Source organism: Mobula hypostoma, chromosome 3 (assembly GCF_963921235.1).
Source record: "Mobula hypostoma chromosome 3, sMobHyp1.1, whole genome shotgun sequence".
Taxonomy (NCBI): Eukaryota; Metazoa; Chordata; class Chondrichthyes; order Myliobatiformes; family Myliobatidae; genus Mobula; species Mobula hypostoma.
This window is the reverse complement of record NC_086099.1, coordinates 40,425,515-40,448,395: the sequence shown is the minus strand read 5'-3', so window position 1 is coordinate 40,448,395 and position 22,881 is coordinate 40,425,515. Positions and strand designations below refer to the sequence as shown.

The window sequence follows — 22,881 nt, the reverse complement described above, 5'->3', positions numbered from 1 at the left end:
AAAATACTAAACTACCATTACTTCATTAAATACATAAATATATTGTGATATGAAGAAAAATAGACAAAAGACTTTACTAAATTTATCTTTCATATGAAGCTTGGTGACCCCATCCAAATAAACGGAAACAGGTAAGATCTGCTGACTCTGGCGAGTCTTAAAACTGAGAGGGCAGATAAGGTGCATCAGACCCTTGGCTAGGCATCTCATGGAATAGCCCTGCGGTGTTCAGGCATAGAATTCTGGTATGTGCTGCCATATCCTCTGCAATTAGCTGACATTTCTCAACAGAACAATCCTAATTGTTGCTGTGTTCCAGACTAATAGTTTTACGTCTTGCCAGATGTTAGCCAAAGATTCAAGTTTAATAAAAAGATGCTAACTTACCAAACCTTTCACATTTTCAAGACGTTCTTCTATAAAATTTGCGGAATAAGGTGAGTGTTTGATATCCAGATAATCTACTTTTTCTTTTAAGTCACAAATGAAGTTGCTTTCCTGCAATTATTTGAAAAATATCTATGAAATGAATGATCAATAACAGTAATTATCCTTATTTGCTCTTTGTTATTCTCAAGTATGAAAATAATCCATAACTAATTAAAACATGATGGTTTATTTCTGGGAACTATGGCTTAATTGTTGCAAGTGTCACAGATTTTGCAAACATACTGAGGGGCCACAAGGCTCATGACAGACTTTAATCTTTAAAAAAAAACTCTCCCAAATGAATCTTACTGTATTTAATTTGTCAGGAATCTGTTTGGTATATGATTGGGTTAATTTTAATTTGGAATGATGAAATAAAACAGAATATTTGATTCACCTCTTCACTGTACATCCCTCCCAACACAATTCCCACTGAAGTCAAGTATGATTTTAGTCGACTATAAATTCCACCCCCCCCCCCCACAAGTACAAGGAATTTCATTGTACTTGTGGGTCACAATAGCATTTTCTTCGCTTTGTTTTGTTCTTCATATAAACTTAAGTTGAAGCTGCCACAGGAAGGATTTTAATGGTGTTGAAAAACTGATAGCTAATAATTTCTTTATCCATGATAATTATGAGCATGACATACCGGAATCGTGTTTACTCCAGTGAGGTACAAAAGTTGACTTCTGTCTTTTGTGGTTACTGGTATCTTAACAGTAACGTAGACTGTCTGAATAGGGAATTGTCCAGTATTGACCTACAAAATACAATTTTTGTGGATTAGTTGTATCCTCAGTGGCAAGGTGTCCATCATGAGAACATTTAGAAATAGACTTGCTTCAGCACTGAATGGTCACATCAATACCCTTTGTATGTTCAATGCTATGATCACATAAAACTATTGTATCGCTGATTTTCTGTTTCTGTGATTATCAGTTTTATGGAATTAGCTAGAATTCATCAGATCAGAACAATCCAAATGGTACCTGTAATAACACTTGTGGTTAATCACACATCCTGGTGGTTTAAGTAGCCTAGCTACTTCAACACCATGGTTACAACAGCATTCTAATGCAGAAAATATCACCCACTAGATCTCATCATGGAACCATAGAGTTGTATGATACAGAAACAGGTCCTTTTCCCCACCATGTCCATATAGACCTTTTTGTCTATCTCAAGCAGTCAGTGGGATGAAGAGAAGTGTAACATGGAGGCAAAATTGAAAAGGGTGATGAATACAGGACTGAAGGTGTTATATTTGAATGCATGTAGTATGTGGGAATAAGGTAGATCATTCTGTCGCACAGTTAGAGATTGGCAGGTAGGATGTTGAGGGTAGCTCTGTTGGTAAAAAAGTGAAATCAAATTCTTAGAAAGAGGTGATGTATCCTTCTGCCTAGAGTTATGAAACTGCAAGTGGTTAAAAGACTCTGATCGGAGTTGTAGGAGCCATTAATCTGTTCTCTATCTGCATTGTATTCTGTGTTGTGCATTTCTTATGGTAACTGCTCAGGAGTGTGGGGGTGACGAAAGTGAAGGGACGAAGTAACATCTTCCATGCTTTCTTCGTAGCAGTTTGTAGAAGCCGGAGGCTGACGGATGCCCTATCTTTTGTTGGCTACTCAATAATGCTCAATCACGCTTAGCTTACACTTGGGTCTCTTAAGCTTCAGCTCTTCAAGATTGTACATTGATAATTGCTAATAAATGATCAAATACATATCCTTGACTTTTAGAGTGATCCTTGTTGCATCATGTAAGTATAACAGAACAATGGGGTCCCTGGCAGCTGCAATGTTTTTGGATTTGGCTCACTACAGGAGTTATATACAGGTCTCCGAACAGTAGCCAGGATGTGGGATTGAAATTACAACAGGAGGTAGAAAAGGGGCAATATTACAATAGTCATGAGGGATTTCAATATGCAGTAGATTGGGAAAAATCAGGTTGGTGCTGGACCTCAAGAGAGGGAATTAGTAGAATGCCTACAAGATGGCTTTATTGAGCAGCTTGTGGTTGAGCCCACTAGGGGAAAGGCAATTCTGGTTTGAAATTTGTGTAATGAACCTGTTTTGATTAGGGAGCTTGATATAAAGGAACTGTTAGGAGTCAGGTTGTGTTGAAGCAGGGAACCTACAGAAGGACTTCGACAGATTAGAAGAATGGGCAAAGAATTGGCTGATGGAATACAGTGTATGGGCATATGGTCATGCACTTTGGTAGAAGGAAGAAAGGCAGGATTCTCTAAAGGTTAACTTGCAGGTTGAGTCAGTGGTAAGGAAGGCAGTGCAAAGTTAGCATTCATTTTGAGAGGACTGGAATACAAATGCTAAGCTTTATAAGACATTAGTTGGACTGCACTTGTATAGTGAGCAGTTTTGGGACTCTTATCTAATTAAAGATGTGCTGGCATTGAGTGAGTCCAGGAATGAAAGGATTAGTATATGAGGAGCATTTGATGGTTCTGGGCCTTCTGGGAGATCATTCTGACAGGCTGCATCACTGTCTGGTATGGGGTGGGGGCTACTGCACAGGGCCAAAAGAAGCTGCAGAGGGTTGTAAATTTAGTCAGCTCCATCTAGGTTACTCGCCTACAAAGTACCCAGGACATCTTTAGGGTGCAGTATCTCAGAAAGACAGTGTCCATTATTAAAGACCTCCAGCACCCAGGGCATGCCCTTTTCTCACTGCTACCATCAGGGAGGAGGTACAGAAACATGAAGGCACACACTCAGCAATTCAGGAACAGCTTCTTCCCCTCTGTCATCCGATTCCTAAATGGACATTGAACCCTCGGACACTACCTCACTTTTTTAATATATAGTATTTCTGTTTTTGCACAATTTTAATCTATTCACTGTACCTATACTGTATAAAGTATACTGAATAAGATTTACTTATTTATTTTTTTATTATTAGATTTTTTTCTTCTATATTATGTATTGTATTGAACTGCTGCGACTAAATTAACAAATTTCACGTCACATGCCGATGATAATAAACCTGATTTTGTCCTCACCGGAGTTTAGAAGAATGAGGGGAGATCTCATTGAAATCTATCAATATTGAAAAGTCCTAGGAAGAGTGGATGTGGAGAAGATGTTTCCTATAGTGGGTGAGTCTAGGACTAGAGGGATGTCTACTTATAACAGAGAAGAGTAGGAATTTCTTTAGCCAGAGGGTAGTGATGTTGTGCCCTAGTTGTCTGCGTGATATTAAGCCAGGGCAATACAACATGGGGAGCAAACTGTTGCCCATGCAGGAGGCCCCCCCCCCCCTCCATGCAGCTGAGAAATGAATGGCAGAGACCAGTGCAGTTTGGCACCAGCAGCATCACAGGAATTTCTAGTCCATGTCGAATTCAACATAGGAATGCCTTCGAGACTCCAGCTCTGGATTTTTCCCTTGGGGTTTACTCCAGAGCCTTCGCCATGCATGGGTATAGGGGCAAGACAGTTTAGGTTTGAGATCATAGTTTTCCTTCTCCAGCGGGTGGTGAATCTGTGGAATTCATTGCCACAGAGGGCTGTGGAGGCCAAGTCATTGGGTATATTTAAAATGGAGGTTGATAGGTTTCTTGATTAGTTAGGGCATCAAACAATATGGGGAGAAGACAAGAATAATGGGGCTGAGAGGGGTAATAAACCAGCAATGATGGACTAGTGGAGCAGACACGATGGGCCAAAAGGCCTAATTCTGCTTCTATGTCTTATGATCTTACATTTTTTGACCATCTCTGATAGCAGATGCTTCTATTATCCATAGCCATACTTTATTGATCCCGAGGGAAATTGGGTTTCGTTACAGTTGCACCAACCAAGAGTAGAGTACAGACACTAATCTTCATATTTTTCTGCTTCTGTTTCAGCTTCTTAATGTCTTTGTAAGGCTTTGTAAGTTCAGGATTGTTGTTCATCTTCCACTATGGAAACCTGCTTGTTTCCTTCATGAAGTCCCTCAGTATATTAAAAGGTTTAGGTTCTCCCTGTAATGAATGGGTTCCTTTTGTGCAGATATTGATAAGTTGATTTTGTTATAAGTCAGCAAATACAACCTGATACAGTAAGCATATCTCCACAGTATTGTAATGAATGGCAAAGTGTACAAGACTGAAAAAGAAATATACTAAAAGTGGGGAGACCGAGGAAGCAAGCTTTGCCATTTTGTTATAAATGTAGGTGCTTATGACAGACTTTTGAATTTAATAATGTTATGGAGCTCATTCATATGTCAGGATGTCCACAAGTTGAATGTTTTGTGCTCCAGGGATGGCCTGTATATAAATAGAAGTATTTGAAAGGTCACTTTAGTGAGTAACTGTTGAACTGCTATAGGTTTATTCTACCCCAAATGAAAAAAAGGAAACTCGTTGAAGTTCGAAATGAAAAAGTCAATCTACATGCAATAGGCCAAAAGGTCCAACAAAACTTACTTTGAGTGTAATAACGTATTCTGGACCAATATCCTTGAAGTCTTTGATTGTTTGTGGAACCTGTTTATCAGGATTGATTTCATAGAAATGCATGTTGCTGGCTCTGTAAAATCAAATATATTATAGATAAGGAATGGGACCTTTATTTTGCAACATGACTGTAAATTCTGATATAGCACGATGGACAGAGATCGCAGGGAAACATGCTCTTCAGCCCATCAAGTCCATGCTGACCATGTTGGACAATTAGAATATAGAATAGTACAGCACAGTACAGGCCCTTCGGCCCACAATGTTGTGCCGACCCTCAAACCCTGCCTCCCATATAACCCCCCCACCTTCAACTCCTCCATATACATGTCTAGTAGTCACTTCACTAGTGTATCTGCCTCCACCACTGACTCAGGCAGTGCATTCCACGCACCAACCACTTCCTACATTAATCCCATTATTTTGCTTACCACAAGTTCACATCAACTCCCCCCAAATTCATCCACTAGAGGAAATTTACAGTGCCCAGTTGATGTAGGAGCCGATACACTTTTGGGATGTGGGAGAAAACAGGATTGTCTGGAGGAAATCCATGCAGACTCAAACGGGGGAATGTGTAAACACTACACAGACAGCACTTAAGCACAAGGTCAAAGCCAGATCTCTGTAACTGTGAGGCAGCTCTACCAGCTACACAACTGTGCTACCCATGTTCACTGATCATTTTCTGAACAATTATTTTAAAGAGATAGAGGAACATACAAAATAAGAGCAGGTGTAGTTCTTCAAACCATTCAGCTCTTCAAGATTGTTTTACATTTAAACCAATCATGACCAATCCTCAATCTCCACACCCTACTCACTGTGTTGCCTTACCTCATGATTTTTGTGACCAATCAGGTAACACAGATTACACTCTATTATTGTACAAATGTTTTCTTTTCAAATGTATATCCAAGATATTCAAGGACAACAGTTCACACACACGCCCAACAAATCAAAAAGGTGGGACGAGTAACCAATCTGATGTATTGTTCAGGTTTTAACAGGTAATTTGATAGTATAAAAACTGATGAGATTTCAGCACCCAATCACAATGGCTTGGGGTTGTATTAGAATGTAAAATGTTGAAATCTCAAACTAAGCTGCTAACTGTTTATCCCTGGGGTTTGTCTGTGACCAAACATTGAGTGCACAGCAACTGACTTGAGCTGCCGGAATCTGGAGCGAAAAAAGCCTAAATTGCTGAAGGAACTCAGCAAGTCAAACAGCATGTAATTAAAGTATGGAAATCTACAGCACATTACAGACCCTTCAGCCTATAATGTTGTGTCGACCATGAACCTACTCAAGAAACTGCTTAGAATTACCCTACCACATAGCCCTCTATTTTTCTAAGCTCTATGTACCTATCTAAGTGTCTCTTAAAACACCCCATTGCATCCTGTCAAAGTGAAGAAAAATATGTCTTCAAAGTTTTATTTATTTAGAGATACAATGTGCAAAAGGCCTCTCTGGCCCAACAAGCCACACCACTCAGTAACCCACCTACTTAACCGGAAGTTGGCATGCTTTGATAAAGTACTCTTTGCTACTAACTTGTGTGTCTTAGTAAGAATGTTGTGCTGATGCAGAGTCTTGACCAGAAACTTCAACAATTGCTTTAACTCTACAGATAGTATTAGATTCACTGAGTTCCTCCAGTGGTTTGTTGATTGGGACAGATTTTCCACCTGGTTTCCAGTGCTTCTATCAGAGTTTCCTGTGAACCATCAACAAACTGAAAAGGTCCACACCAATGAGAACTTGGGCCAGTGGCAGCATCCTCCTCCCTGCTGTTATGTGTTAGCTTTCTTTGTTCAGGACTGCAGAATACTCATGGTCTGTCTCAGCACTCAGGACCATTGAAATGAATGGACAGCAAAACACCTGCCTGTAGAACTTTTCAGTAGATTTAATACAGTTAGTTAAAATATATTTAATTGCTTTTAACTGTAAGAATGTTTATGTTAATGATTGCTTGTTGTTTGGACTGATATCTCAGCCTCAATACGTTACAGTGAGCATTCTTGAGGGCAATATCCTCCTCCTGTTGTTACTTAAGCAACAGCTTTTCCTCCATCATAAAGCCAAAACACCGGATGTTTTCTGATAATCATGAGTGTTTAATTCAACTCACAATCTGTCAGGTAATGATTCAGTCTGGATGTATCTGGGCCAATGTGGCATGACTTGAACAATATTCAGGCCTCAGCAGTTCAAAGTCAAGCAACAACAAGTGTGTTCATTTAGATGTTGGTTTTGTTAATGATTTCCACTTTCCCCTATGTGAACACCACACAAAAAAAAAGAACTCTGGTTTTAGTTGGAGAGAATTTATAGCTCATCTTAGATCAGATGTCAAAGAAATGCACTGCACTGAGGGTGTAGAAGGGCTGAGCGAGATAGTGGAGCAATAAAAGTATTTCCTTTTCATTGCATGTAGATAATTTTGCTCATTGTTCTGGAAAAGGTTGGATGCAGATGCACTGAACTAACAGAATAGAACGTTAGATGACAATAGTGCGACTGAGATCTGAGACTGGTCCAAAAACAAAACCTGAATGAAAATATTGGAACTGGAAGTAGCAGGAAAGATGAATCATATTTAAAAATTGACAACAGAATCAATAATGGAGATGAGGTAGGATGTAGGCTGGGTTAACAATGGAAAAAATATCTAACCCAATAGTCTTAATTTGGATTGCCACAAACATTAACGAATAATTAAAAGTAAAAAAAAATGTGATTAGTATTTCTTAACAGCTCTTCAAGCACCATACCTTGAGAAGAGAACTTCAGCATCGTACTGCACCTTAAAATCAACTCTCTTTTTATTGTCAGAATCAGTTTCTGGTTTTTCAATACTCTCACTATAAAGTAAAGCAGTCATGTTAATAAAATGCAAAAATAGAAGCTATAGTGCTTTTAAAGGTATCATGAACTTTTTATATTTTTATTCACTGTATATACCTTACAGCATGGAAGATCATGTATGTATCCCTCTTTGGTTCATTAAAGTTGAAGTCAAAATTGACATCAAAAGATACCTATCAACAGAAGAAAAGTGAGACAATACATTTAATTTTAACGTTTCTCTAACATGTTTTATCGCAGAAAAATGCAATGTTGAAAACAATTTTGACTTAAGAATAGCACAAAGTGAAGACTAAAGATTGAGACAGTTTTAGACAAGAAAATTTTATAGATTGAAAAAGGCTAGCATATTGATACTGCAATCTAAAATTTAAAAATAGTTTTCAGTATTTCCCCCCCCCCCCCCCAAAGGATGACCTCTCCAGCAACATTTGCTGTTGTGGAGCTGGTTAACAAATTTCATGACATGCTGGTGATAATAAACCTAATTCTGATTCTGGCTTGTTGTACTTTATGTCCTGTTGTATATTCTGATGTTTATGTATCTCTTTAAATTCAAAACTTCTATTTAAGGTTTTTGCAAAGAATACCACAGTAGTTTAACTATTAGTTTAAAATTGTATTCTGGGACATGCCTGTATTTCATTGTCCCAACTTGGTTTACTTGATCAAAGCTAAACTCATTTGGGTTCATAGGACAATAGGATGTGAGTAGCTAGTGTCAGAATAGGAAAACCAATTCTTTCATGACCAAGCCAACCAAAATCTTATTTCATTTGTTTCTTTGATATTTCTTACTCTTTTTCCATCTTTATGATGACCTTCTGTTTGGTGTACCTTTTTATCTTGACACTTGCATATTAAGAAATTGTAGATTTTATCAATATAGATTTTCCACCTGTTTTTTAAAAAATTGGTCTACAATGAGATCTGTGCAGATTTAGCAATAGAAGTCTGTGGAAAAACCATACATCAGTGGTATTAAATACTTATCTCAAATAAACAAGAAAAACACCTTATCTCCTCCTTGTAGAAATGGGTGCCCAATGTCACAAGATATTGACTGGGGGTCTACAATCAAACATGAAACTGCAGCATTATCAACCTGTTAAAACAGAAAGTTAAATACAATACATAAAATTTAAATATATGCATTTCTGTCAGTTGACAAATTAGTTGTCTAATACTGTATATGTTTGCTTTGAATAGCTATAAACTCTTCTTCTGTTTAGATTGTTATATGCATTAAAAGTGCTGCAATTCAGACAAAAGAACAAAGTTGCAGAAGAGCAAAATATTTCCAGCCATTTATTTATTTATTGCTTAGGACAGGTCTCTGTCACACTTTATACATCCTTATCTGAGTGCTCATCAGGCAAACCTACAAATTTCTCCAGGCATCCAAATACAGCTGGGGAGCAAAACGTTTGGTCAGATAGTTTCACTTAAAGGGGTCCAGCAATTTAGCTTAATTTATGGTCTTGGCAGAGAAGTTGACAAATTTTCACAAGTTCCACAACTGCTCACTGAGTCAAGTGTAAAACACTTGCTACTGAGTGGCTGGAGAAAACATTGCAACAGGGACACTAAAGAAAGGTAGCAAGGTTGGAGGCTGAGTGGACACCTTCTATGCAAGTGCAGATCTCAGCGTAATTGAAGAGGTGGGTGTGCATTTTCTCGCTGAAGATGGTTTTTGTAACCGTAACATGATACTAATGTTAACTATTAGAGACATGCCAACCTCTCTATCTAGCTCTCCGCTTTAGCTTCCTCCCAGGTGATTCATCAAACTTATCGAGCTGAAATATGGAGAGGCTGACCAGGTTGGGACATCTTTCACTGGAGTACAGGAGAATGAAAGGCCGTCTTAAAGAAGTGTACAGAATCATGAGGGTATAGACAGGGTGAATGCACACAGCCTTTTTCCCAGAACTAGATGGCATAAGGTAAAGGTGAGAGGGAAGAGCTTTGATAGAAACCAGAGGGGCAACTTTCTCACCAAGAGGGTGGTCAGTATATGGAATGAACTATCAGAAGTGGTTGAGGCAGGTACATTAACAGCATTTAAATAGGTACTTGAACAGGTACATGTACAGGAAAGGTTTATGAGCCAAATGATGGCAAATGGGACTAGTTTAAATGGAAATCTTGGTTGCCATGAAGCAGTTCGACTGAAGGGCCTATTTCCACTCTGTATGACTCTAAGCAGAAGTGCAAAAGACAAACATCTACCCTGGTATTTTTATTGCAGATATATTGTACTATATTGACACACACATAACAAATGCTCTACTCACTGATGAAAAAAAGATGTTTTTAGAAAACTGTATGTTGACTTTAGCATTAAATGCATTTTCCTTTTTGTTCACTGTTTCTACATTAACGGTTGTCCGTTTGTTCTTGCTGCTAACAATATATGGCACCGTTCTGTTGGTGAAGATAACGTATTAATCTTAGTATGTATTCAGCAATGCCTTGTGCAAAATGTAAATTATATTCAAAAACATGCATAAAGTTCAAACACAATTGTTATTCAGAGAAATAATAATTGGTTTAACTTATTGTATCCCAGAATTAATCAATAAATGCATCTTAATAAAGTCACAAATTCACAGCGACATACGTAAAGAAAATACTGTTTCACTGCCTTGTTGGTATCTTACTTATTGGCCTTGACCCTGTCCCTGAGACTAGCTTGCAAAAGGAATGAAGGAAATTAATGAACCAAAGTATTTAACACCATCCCAGCAGTATGGTAATCTTTCTGGAATTAGCCCATTAAATAATGGAATCAGCATCAGAATCAGGTTCAGTATCACTGCCATATGTCATGAAATGTTGTTTTGTGGCAGCAGTATATTACAATATATAATATAAAATCTATAAAATAAGAAATATATATAAAACTAAATTAGTGCAAAAAGAGATTAAACTGAGAAAAAACAAGTAGTGTACGTGGGTTCATTGTCCATTCAGAAATCTGACGATGGAGGGGAAGAAGCTGTTCCTAAAACATTGAGCATGTGTCTTCAGGCTCCTGTACCTCCTCCTCCTCCTCAGTGGCAGCAACGTGAAGAGAGCTTGTCCCGGGTGATGGGGTTTCTTAATGATGGATATTGCCTTTCTGAGGCATTGCCTTCCGAAGATGTCCTCAGTGCTGGGGAGGCCGGTGTGAAATGATAGAGCTAGACGAGTTTGTAACTTTCTGCAGCTTTTTCCAATCCTGTGCAGTGGCCCCTCCATACTAGATGGTGATGCAAACCATTAAAATGCTCTCAACAGTACATCTGCAGATATTTGCTGGAGTCTTTGGTGACATACTAAATCTCCTCAAACTTCTAATGAAATTTTGCTGCCGTCTTTGTAATTGCATCAATTGGGCCCAGGATAGATCTTCAGAGCTGCTGACATCTATGAACTTGAAACTGCTCACCCTTTCCACTGCTGATCCCACGATGTGGACGTGAGTGGTCCCTCAATTTCTCCCTACTGTAGTCCACAATCAATTCCTTGAACTTACTAATGTAAAATTAAATTTCACAAATTACCACTGTGGAATTTAAACTTGTAGTCTCTGTGTTATGACACCAATAAGAAATCAACTATATCCTATCAGTTTCTAAGTAATTAAATACTTTATACTTTATTGTCACCAAGCAATTGATACTAGAGCGTACAATCATCACAGCTATATTTGATTCTGCTCTTCGTGCTCTCTGGAGTACAAATCGATAGTAAATATTAACGATTTAAATTATAAATCATAAATAGAAAATAAAAAAGGGAAAGTAAGGTAGTGCAAAAAAACTGAGAGGCAGGTCCGGATATTTGGAGGATACAGCCCAGATCCGGGTGAGGATCCATTCAGCAGTCTTATCACAGTTGGAAAGAAGCTGTTCCCAAATCTGGCCGTACGAGTCTTCAAGCTCCTGAGCCTTCTCCCGGAGGGAAGAGGGACAAAAAGTGTGTTGGCTGGGTGGGTTGTGTCCTTGATTATCCTGGCAGCACTGCTCCGACAGCGTGCGATGTAAAGTGAGTCCAAGGATGGAAGACTGGTTTGTGTGATGTGCTGGTTTGTGTGATGTGCTGGTCTGTGTTCACGATCTTCTGCAGCTTCTTCCGGTCTTAGACAGAATAGGTTGTGATGCACCCTAGAAGAATGCTTTCTATGGTGCATTTATAAAAATTAGTGAGGGGTTTTAGGGGACAGGCCAAATTTCCTTAGCTTCCTCAGGAAGTAAAGGCGCTGGTGGGCCTTCTTGGCAGTGGACTCTACATTTATTGCATTCGTTGTTAGACCATTGAACAGTATAGCTCAGGAACAGGCTTTCTGGCTCAAAATGTGCCAAACTAATAATGCAAAATTAAACTAACCCCTGCTACACATATTCCATATCCCTCCATACTTTGCATATTCATATGCCTATCCAAGAGCTTCTGCAACACCTCTATTGTATGTTTCTCCACTCCCATTCCAGGCAACCAGCAAACTGCATTAAAAAAAAACTTGGCCCACATCTCCTTTGAACTTTCACTCTCTTGTTTAGTGCATGTCTGCTGGTATTAGACATTCGAAAAAGATACAGCTGTCTATGCTATCTATGCCTCTCATGATTTTATGAACTTCTATTTGGTCTTTCCTCAGCCCTTCCTTCTCCAGAGAAAACAGCCCTAAGTTTGTCCAACCTCTCCTTCCCAGCAAACACCCTCTAATCCAGGCAACATCCCAGTAAACCTCTTCTGCACCTTCTCCAATGTCTCCACATCACTCCTATAATGGGATGAACAAAAATGAATGTAATAACTGGAGTTTTGTAAATATGCAAAATAACTTCCTGACTCTTGAACTCAGTGCTTCAACTAGTAAATACAAGCATGCTACATGTTTTTTGGTCCCAGGCATTAAATAACTTGATATTGTTTAGATTTTGAGATACAGTTCCTGACTCAGATTCTTAATTGTGATTTTGTATTGTCTAAAGATAGACAATATTGATCATTTGTGGGGGGGAAGTGGGTGGAAGCTGGTAGATGTAGAGAAGGCTCCAGAAATAAAAGATGTTTTTCTTCCCCCATTGGAACACAGAGTCAGAAATCAACACTGTAGATGTCCTGATCATTGCACTTGGAAGGTAGGTAAACCCTTCATTGTTGTCATAGAAAGCTTCCCGGATTGCAGCAGTAGATAATAATGCTTGATGTTGATCAGCCACGAGGCTCACCTTGTGAGACTGCTGAGAAATGCAAATGGTGTGAAACTCCAAATGTCAAGTTTGCGCAGGTTCAATCATCTGTAGCTATCATTTGCAGGAAAAGTCAAATTTGTAATAATCAATGTGGTTTTTCTTAAAAAGTTAGGAATACAGGGGAACCTCAAAATGAAAAATGTGAAAGAACATGTTGGTCTTCCCCAATTAATATTGATTTTCTTTGTTTCTCAATAAATATTAAAAGAAGTAATATCAATGAGCGACAGATACATATTCTCACCTGCTGCTGGGGTTAATCATATGAACTTTAATTACAAGATCAGTTACGCATTCTTCATCATCACCACAGTCTTTGGAGAATGGAACCTATATCAACAGTATAAATTAAATACTAAATTCTGTCTGTACATAAACAATTTATTATCCATGAAATCAAAGTGAGGTTCTTTCAACTCACAGAAAACTGTCTGGATCTTGCTGTGTAGACATCAAGAGAGGGCCCAGCTTCAAGCTTTTGTGGACCAAAGTCTAACCGTACATCAATTGGGTTAACAATATCTCCAGCATCCTCATTTTAAAAAATTGAAAGCCATAGTTAGACAACATCTAGCAATATGCAAAATATCCTCTAAATGTATAGAAATACATGATTAATATAAGGAATAATTTTTTAGAAAATTGTATAGAATAGTGTCATAGCCAGATAACCACTTCTTCACAGTACCAGAGACCTAGGTTCAATTCTGAACTCTGGTGCTGGATCTGTGGCATTCACACTTTCTTTAGACGCCTCATTGGTATGCTCCGGTTTCCATCTACTTCCCAAAAATGTGCAAGCTCAAAGTAAATTTATCAAAGTATGTACAGTATATGCTTCCATCTTGAGATTCACTTTCTTAGGCCATAAGACGTAGGAACAGAATTAGACTGCTCAGCCCATCTAGTCTGCTCCACCATTCCATCGTGGCTGATCTCAGATCCCACTCAACCCCATACACCTGCCTTCTCGCCATATCCTTTGATGCCCTGACTGATCAGGAAACTATCAACTTCTGCCTTAAACATACCCACTGTACTCTGTGGCAGAGCATTCCACAGATTCACTACGCTCTGGCTAAAAAAAAAAATCCTCCATCCCTCGGTTCTAAAAGGTCACTCCTCAATTTTAAGGCTGTGCCTCTAGTTCGAGATACCTCTACCATAGGAAACATCCTCTCCATCTCCACCCTGTCTAGTCTTTTCAACATTTGATAGGTTTCAATGAGATCGTCTCATATTCCTCTTAAATTCCAATGAGCATAGAGACAAATCTCCCAAATGTTAACCCCTCATATGTTAACCCCTTCATCCTTGGAACCATCCTCATGAACCTACCCTGGACTCCCTCCAATGACAACAAATCCTTTCTGACATATGTTCACAATACTTCAAGCGCCACCTGGCTAGTGTCTTATGAAGGCTCAGTGTTATCTCATAGTTTTTATACCCTATTCCCCTTGAAATAAATGCCAAAATTGCAATTGTTTTCTTTACCACAGACTCGAACTGTAAATAAACCTTCTGGGGGTCTTGCATGAAGACCCCCAAGTCCCTCTGCACCTCTGATGTTTGAACCATCTGCCCATTTAGATAATAGCCCACCTTATTGTTCCTTTTACCAAAATGCATTATAATACATTTCCCAACACTGTATTCCATCTGCCACTTTTTTGCCCATACTTCCAATTTGTCCTGCTGTAATCACATTGCTTCCTCAGCACTACCTAACCTCAACCTATCTTCATATCATCTGCAAACTTCACCACAAAGCTATCAATTCCACTATCTAAATCATTGACAAACAATGTGAAAAGCAGTGGTCCCAATACCGACCCCTGAAGAACACCACTGGTCACTGGCAGCCAACCAGAAAAAATTGTGACATTACCCTTATCACATGCCTTATCCAGCTCCCTTTGCAATCTCAACCCCACATCTTGGCTACTATTTGGAGGCCTATATATGATTCCCAGAATGTTTTTTTAACCCTTTCATTTTCTTAACTCCACCCACAAAGATTCAACATTCTCTGACCCCATGTCATCTCTTTCTAAAGATGCAATTCCATCTCTTACCAACAGTGCCACACCACTGCCTATGCTTTCCTGCTTGTCCTTTCAATACAAAGTATATCCTTTGATGTTAAGCTCCCAACTATGGCCTTCTTTCAACCACATCTCAGTGATGCCCACAATGTCATAGTGACCAATCTCTAATTGCGTCACAAGTTCGTCCACCTTATTCCTAATGCTACGCGCATTTAAGTATAGCACCTTCAGTCCTGCATTCTTCACCCTTTTGAATTTTGCCTCTGTGGTCCAACTTAACTCTCTGCTCTGTCTGCATTTGTACCCAATCATTAGCTTGTCCTTCCTTACATTCGTGTTACACCCATCATCTACTTGTATACCTGCTGGATCATCCTCAGCTCTATCATACTGGTTCCCATCCCCCTGCCATATTAGTTTCTTGCAGGCATTCACAGTAGAACAACAAAATATAATAGGAATCAATGAACATTACACACAAAGACTGACAAACAATGTGCAAAAGACAAACTATGCAAACAATAAGTAAATAAATACGGAGGATTATTGTCCTCTGCGAATTGATGCTAGTGTGGAATCTGTGGGAGGAAGGGGTTGAAGATGAGCATGTTGAAAGAATAAGATAACTGTGGGACTGTCACCATGACTCAGTGGGTCAATGGATCTGTTTCTTTGCTGTATGCCTTTCTCTATAGTCTTTAAGGATGTTTTACATTGTTTTTTGGTTTTGTAGTCATGTTTGGTCTTCATATAAGCTGGCAGTTATAGTAATCAAGTGTGAGTGAAATATTATTGCATTTATAGTGAATAACTTAATAATGTACTTACCTGGACATAAAAGATGAGATCATTACAATTTAGTGAGTTCCCAACTGTAATGTACTTCTTCATAGCCCGATCATGGTTTTCTTGAAATAATCCTCGTGAGCTAACACGAGATGACTTGAGATCTGCATCCAGTGTTAGGCTATACATAATATCTGGTGATTTTGAAAAGGATTCTTTTAATAAGATATTTCTTTTTGAAAGTTTACATCTACTTTACTACTAAAATTATGCAACTATTTAATAGATTGCTTCCACAAGACAAATTATTAAAATTTGTTTGTATTTTAATGCAGATATACTGTATAGAGTCACAGTCATAGAACACTACAGCACAGAAACAGGCCCTTCAGCCCTTCAGTCTATGCCAAACAATTAATCTGCATGGCCCTATGGAGCTGCACCTGGACCATAGCCCTCGATACCCTTCCCATCCATATACCGTGTACCCTGATGCGAGTTATACACAGGCTGCCAAACAGGAGCCAGGAGGTGGGATACAAATTACAAAGGGAGATTAAAAAAGGCATGTCAAAAAGGGCAATGTTATGAAAGTCATGGTTATTAATATGCAGGTAAATTGGGAAAATCAGATTGGTGCTGAATCCTGAGAGTGTCAATTTGTAGAATGCCTACAAGATGGTTTTTTGGAGCAGTTTGTGGTTGAGTCCACTAGGGAATTCTGGCAATTCTGGATTGCATGTCATATAATAAACCATACATGATTAGGGAGCATTAGGTAAAAGAACCCTTAGGAGGCAGTGAACATCATATAGAAGTCACCCTGCAGTTTGAAAGGGAGAAGATACAGTCAGATGTATCAGTATTACACTGGAGTAAAGGGAATTACAGGAGCATGAGAGAAGAGCTGGCCAAGTTCATTGGAAGGGGACACTAGCAGAGATGATGGCAGAACAGTAATGGGTGAGTTCTGGAGAGTAATTCCCAAAGATGAAATAGTATCCTAAAGGTAGCCATGAAAACTTAAAGCACATGGTATTGGGGGTAAGGTACTGGTGTGGGTGGAGAATTGGTTAGCAGACAGGAAGCAAAGAGTGGGAATAAACGGGACCTTTTCAGAATGGCAGGCGGTGACTAGTGGGGTACCGCAAGGCTCAGTGCTGGGACCCCAGTTGTTTACAATATATATTAATGACTTGGATGAGGGAATTAAATGCAGCATCTCCAAGCTTGCGGATGACACGAAGCTGGGTGGCAGTGTTAGCAGTGAGGAGGATGCTAAGAGGATGCAGGGTGACTTGGATAGGTTGGGTGAGTGGGCAAACTCATGGCAGATGCAATTTAATGTGGATAAATGTGAAGTTATCCACTTTGGTGGCAAAAATAGGAAAACAGATTATTATCTGAATGGTGGCCGATTAGGAAAAGGGGAGGTGCAACGAGACCTGGGTGTCATTATACACCAGTCATTGAAAGTGGGCATGCAGGTACAGCAGGCGGTGAAAAAGGCGAATGGTATGCTGGCATTTATAGCGAGAGGATTCGAGTACAGGAGCAGGGAGGTACTACTGCAGTTGTACAAGGCCTTGGTGAGACCACACCTGGAGTATTGTGTGCAGTTTTGGTCCCCTAATCTGAGGAAAGACATCTTTGCCATAGAGGGAGTACAAAGAAGGTTCACCAGATTGATTCCTGGGATGGCAGGACTTTCATATGAAGAAAGACTGGATGAACTGGGCTTGTACTCGTTGGAATTTAGAAGATTGAGGGGGGATCTGATTGAAACGTATAAGATCCTAAAGGGATTGGACAGGCTAGATGCAGGAAGATTGTTCCCGATGTTGGGGAAGTCCAGAACGAGGGGTCACAGTTTGAGGATAGAGGGGAAGCCTTTTAGGACCGAGATTAGGAAAAACTTCTTCACACAGAGAGTGGTGAATCTGTGGAATTCTCTGCCACAGGAAACAGTTGAGGCCAGTTCATTGGCTATATTTAAGAGGGAGTTAGATATGGCCCTTGTGGCTACGGGGATCAGGGGGTATGGAGGGAAGGCTGGGGCAGGGTTCTGAGTTGGATGATCAGCCATGATCATAATAAATGGCGGTGCAGGCTCGAAGGGCCGAATGGCCTACTCCTGCACCTATTTTCTATGTTTCTATGTTTCTATGTAAAAGTCAAAGACAGCATAAAAGTAAAAGAGGGGGCATATAATGTAGAAAAAACTAGTAGAAAATTAGAGGATTTGGAAGCATTTAAAAACAAAAAGAAGGTAACAAAAACATTAGGAGAGAATTAGCTAGCCAATAGTATAAGAGGATACCAAAGGTTTATTCAAATACAATATATAAAGAGTAAGAAGGTGAGAGTGGATATTGGATCACTGGAAAATGCTTCTGAAAAGGTGGTAATGGGGGACAAAGAAATGAATGACAAACTTAACAAGTATTTTGCATCTGTCTTCACAGTTGAAGACACTAGCAGAATACCAAAAATTTGAGTGTCGGGAGGCAGAAGTGAGTGTAGTTGCGATTGCTAAAGAGAAGGTTCTTGAATAACTGAAAGTTCTGAAGGTAGACAAGTCCTCAGAGTTCTAAAGGAGGTAGCTGAAGCAATTGTGGAGGCGTTTGTCATGATCTTTCAAGAATCACTAGACTCTGGAAGGGTTCCAGAACTGGAAAGTTGCATATGTCACTCCACTCTTTAAGGGAGGGAGGGAGGGAGGCAGACAGAATACAGGTAATCATAGGCAGTTAGCCTAGTGGAGAAGGTAGGAAAACGAAGTTGCGAGGGATAATAAATCAGCCATGATGGAATGGTGGAATAGACTCAATGGGCTGAGTGGCCTAATTCTGCTTCTCTGTCTTATGGTCATATGATCAATTACTGTAAATCTGCTGTGACAGGACATGACAACTAAGTTACAAAATTTGGTTTGCTCGCTCTGCTCCTTGCTGGTTTATGTTAAGGTGCAAGTTACTTGTTGATGGAGAAAGTCACTGAACAGCAAGAATGGTAATAAAAACAGGAAACAAAACAAAAATGCACACAAGTTAGATCACAATTGTAGTGACCAGTTAGGATTAATATTTCAGGTCAACAACTCTTCATAAGGAGTGGGAAAAGTTAGGGCTGGACCCTGCTCTAATCAATTACAGTACCATGGAAAGGAAGAACAATCAGAAGGGAAATGATGAAAGATAACTCTATATTTGAGAGTGAGGTTAATTATGCTTGGTAAATTAGGTAGGAATGTGAGAAATAAAGAGTCAAAATAACTAGTGAAGCTGAAAATGACAAACTCTGAACATTACCACCGACCACTTGTCTTAAAAAAAATGTGAGGTATGTATGGCAATGCTTTGAAATCATTAAACTCATTAAGCCCCAAAGGTTGCAATGATTATGATTAAATAATCACTTGCCATTCCATGAAAGTGCATTAAATCTCATTAGTGATAGGAACTTATAGGCCAGTTAACCCAAATCTATTGTCAGGAGGGAATCGCAGGATATTTAGAAAATCACAAGACCATCGAGAACTAAAATGAAATTGTGTTCAATAAATTTGAGAGTTCTTTGAGTTGAAACAAACAGGGTAGATTAAGGGGAAGGTAGATGTAGCGTGTAAGTGCCAAAAGGTTATTCCACATGACAGGTGTTCCCAGGTTTGGGGGTACTGTAGTTTATTGGTATGGATAGAGGTCTAGCTAACTAACAGTCTTATCTGAGTTAGGCCAAGCAGTAATTTTTGGGTTGGAAAGGAGAATGCACCATGAGCAGTGTGTTCAGTACATTGAAGTTGAAAAAGTACACTTAACTTCCTGTCATGTCTGCAAAGAATCTTCAGAAATTTAAAAAACTATCTCAATATGTCTTGCATGGGGTTCCTTATCAAATGCCTTGCTGAAATCCATATACACTATATCTACTGCTCTTCCTTCATCAAGGTGTTTAGTCACATCCTCAAAAAATTCAATCAGGCTCGTAAGGCACGAGTTGCCTTTGACAAAGCCATGCTAACTATTCCTAATCATATTATGCCTCTCCAAATGTTCATAACTCCTGCCTCTCATGATCTTCTCCATCAATTTATCAACCACTGAAGTAAGACTCACTGGTCTATAATTTCCTGGGCTATCTTTACTCCCTTTCTTGAATAAGAGAACCCCCCAGTCCTCTGAGACCTCTCCTATCCCCACTGATGTTGCAAAGTTCAGTGCCAGAGGCTCAGCAATCTCCTCCCTCGCCTCCCACCGTAGCCTGGGGTACATCTCATCCTGTCCCTGTGACTTATCCAACTTGATGCTTTCCAACAGCTCCAACACATCCACTTTCTTAATGTCTATCTGCTCAAGCTTTACAGTCCACTGCAAGTCAACCCACAATCGCCAAGATCCTTTTCCATAGTGAATACTGAAGCAAAGTATTCATTAAGTACCTCTGCTATCTCCTTCAGTTCCATACACACTTTTTCATGGTCACACTCGATTGGCCCTATTCTCTCATGTCTTATTCTCTTGCTCTTCTCAGACTTGTAGGATGCCTTGGGGTGTCCTAAATCCTGTTCACCAAGGCCTTCTCATGGGCCATTCTGGGTCTCCTAATTTCATTCTTACTCTCCTTCCTGCTAGCCTTATAATCTTCTAGATCTCTATTATTATCTAGATTTTTTGCACCTTTCGTAAGCTTTTCTTTTCTTCTTGACAATATTTTCAACAGCCTTTGTATACCATTGTTCCTGTACCCTACCATCTTTTCCATCTCTTTGGAACGTACTTAGGTAGAACACCACACAAATATCCCCTGAACATTTGCCACATTTCTGGTATACATTTCCCCGAAAACATCTGTTCCCAATTTGTGCTTCCAAGTTCCTGCCTGATTGCTTCATATTTCCCCTTACTCCAATTAAACGCTTTCCTAACTTGTCTGTTCCTATCCCTCTCCAATGCTATGGTAAAGGAGATAGAATTGTGATCACTATCTCCAATATGCTCTCCCACTGAGAGACCTGACACCTGACCAGGTTCATTTCCCAATACCAGATCACAGCCTCTCCTCTTGTAGACTTATCTACATATTGTGTCAGAAAACCTTCCTAAATACACCAACAAACTCCATCCCATCAAAACCCCTTGCTCTAGGGAGATGCCAATCAATATTGGTGAACTTAAAAATCTCCTACCACTACAACTTTGTTATTATTGCACTGTTCTAGAATCTGTCTCCCTATCGGCTCCTCGATGTCCCTGTTACTATTAGGTGGTCTATAGAAAACACCCAGAAGTGTTATTGACCCCTTCCTGTTTCTAACTTCCACCCACAGAGACCCAGCGTCACAGCTGTCAAAAAGGAGGAAGTCACTGAAGTCTAATATCTCTGATCAGCAATGCCACTCCCCCACTTCTTTTGCCTCCCTCCCCGCCCTTTCTGAAACATTTAAAGCCTGGCACTCTACATAGCCATTCCTGCCCCTGAGCCATCTAAGTCTCTATAATGGCCACATCATAGTTCCAAATACTGATCCACGCTCTAAGCTCATCTGCTTTATTCATGATACCCCTTGCATGAAAATAGACACATCTCAAACCATCAGTCTGAGCGTATCCCTTCTCTGTCATCTGCCTATCCTCCTTCTCACACTGCCTACAAGCTTTCTCAATTTGCAAGCCAACTGTCCCTTCCTCCGTCTCTTCAGTTTGGTTCCCACCCACCAGCAATTCTAGTTTAAACTCTCCCCTACAGCCTTAGCAGACATCCCTCCCAGAATATTGGTTCCCCCTCGGATTCAAGTGCAACCCATCCTTTTTGTACAAGTCACTCCTGCCGCAAGAGGTCCCAATGATCCAGAAATCTGAATCCCTGCCCCCTGCTCCAATCTCTCAGCTATGCATTTATCCTCCACCTTACTGTGTTCCTGTACTTAGTATTGCGTGGCACAGGCAATAATCCTGGGATTACTACTTTTGAGGTCCTGCTTCCCAACTTCCTTCCTGACTCCCGGTAGTGATAATCATTTGTGGCAGATATTCTGCAGAATCATTTAAACTGCTGAGGGCTTTAATTGAGGTTAGAGTGTGGCAAGCATAGATTAGGATATGTATTTGTGTCTAGCCCATGTCATTTTCATTTTATGACTTAATTTACCAATGTGGAGTTTAGTTTAGTGATTTTGAACTTGAGTTGCTGATGAACTGAAAAGTTTGCTTAAACAGGAACAAAGTAAACTTTCTGAAAATGCAAGCCTTGAAATTCAGTTGATCCAGTTTTGTGTCATAATTCTGGGAGCAAACTGGTTGACTTTGTTAAGTGGTGGCCAGAAGTCAGTTGAGTTATGACTTGAGATTGGGTTGACTTTAAAGTATATTCACCATCATTCAGAGTTTTTTTTAAAACATCCATTTGCGCACATTAAATGATACTACTGACTTGCACACTGCATAGAATATTTGATCTTCAAACTAAAAGCAAAATGAGATGATCCTTACCAATTGATGATCCAGGTTTTTTTTCAGGTTTAATTGTAGCTTGGAAGCATATTTTGATTTTGTCACAGATATGACTAATTCCATTGATTATACAAGATTGGTTCAGAAGGGAGAGTTTTGTTGGTTCAAATGTTACTGAAACACTTACATTTGCAATACTCCTTGACCTGAAAAAAAATACAAGCTGTGTTGATACATGCTGAGTATAGAGTAAAGCGTTAATTAAATTAAAGTGCATTTAGCACATTATGAATGTTAAAGCTACAACTTATGAGAGAGGTTTCAAAGTTCAAAGTACATATATGTCACCATATATGACATTGAGATTCATTTTCTTGCAGGCATACTCAATAAATTCATAGTAGAATAACAACTGTAATAGAATCAGTGAAAGACCACATCAGTTTGGGTGTTCAACCAGTGTGCAAAAGACAACAAACTGCAAATACAAAAATAAATAATAATAATCAATAAATATTGAGAACATAAAAAGAAGAGTCCTTGAAAATTAGTCCATAAGTTGTGGAAACACT

The 22,881-nt window shown here is 39.4% G+C and overlaps 1 protein-coding gene across 3 annotated transcripts in view; it reads right to left on the bottom strand.

Moving 5' to 3' along the window:
• Window positions 1-22,881, bottom strand: part of itga2.2 (integrin, alpha 2 (CD49B, alpha 2 subunit of VLA-2 receptor), tandem duplicate 2) — a 158,335-nt gene that overhangs the window by 16,570 nt on the left and 118,884 nt on the right. For all 3 annotated transcript variants that reach the window (XM_063042908.1, XM_063042907.1, XM_063042909.1), the window contains 11 exons: window positions 22,349-22,515; window positions 15,903-16,054; window positions 13,445-13,555; window positions 13,268-13,353; window positions 10,075-10,204; window positions 8,793-8,882; window positions 7,874-7,950; window positions 7,684-7,773; window positions 4,871-4,973; window positions 1,082-1,192; window positions 388-498 (listed from right to left, as the gene is read on the bottom strand). In XM_063042908.1, coding sequence (XP_062898978.1) covers window positions 388-498; window positions 1,082-1,192; window positions 4,871-4,973; window positions 7,684-7,773; window positions 7,874-7,950; window positions 8,793-8,882; window positions 10,075-10,204; window positions 13,268-13,353; window positions 13,445-13,555; window positions 15,903-16,054; window positions 22,349-22,515 — 1,228 coding nt within the window. The remainder of the gene's footprint in view (window positions 1-387; window positions 499-1,081; window positions 1,193-4,870; window positions 4,974-7,683; window positions 7,774-7,873; window positions 7,951-8,792; window positions 8,883-10,074; window positions 10,205-13,267; window positions 13,354-13,444; window positions 13,556-15,902; window positions 16,055-22,348; window positions 22,516-22,881) is intronic.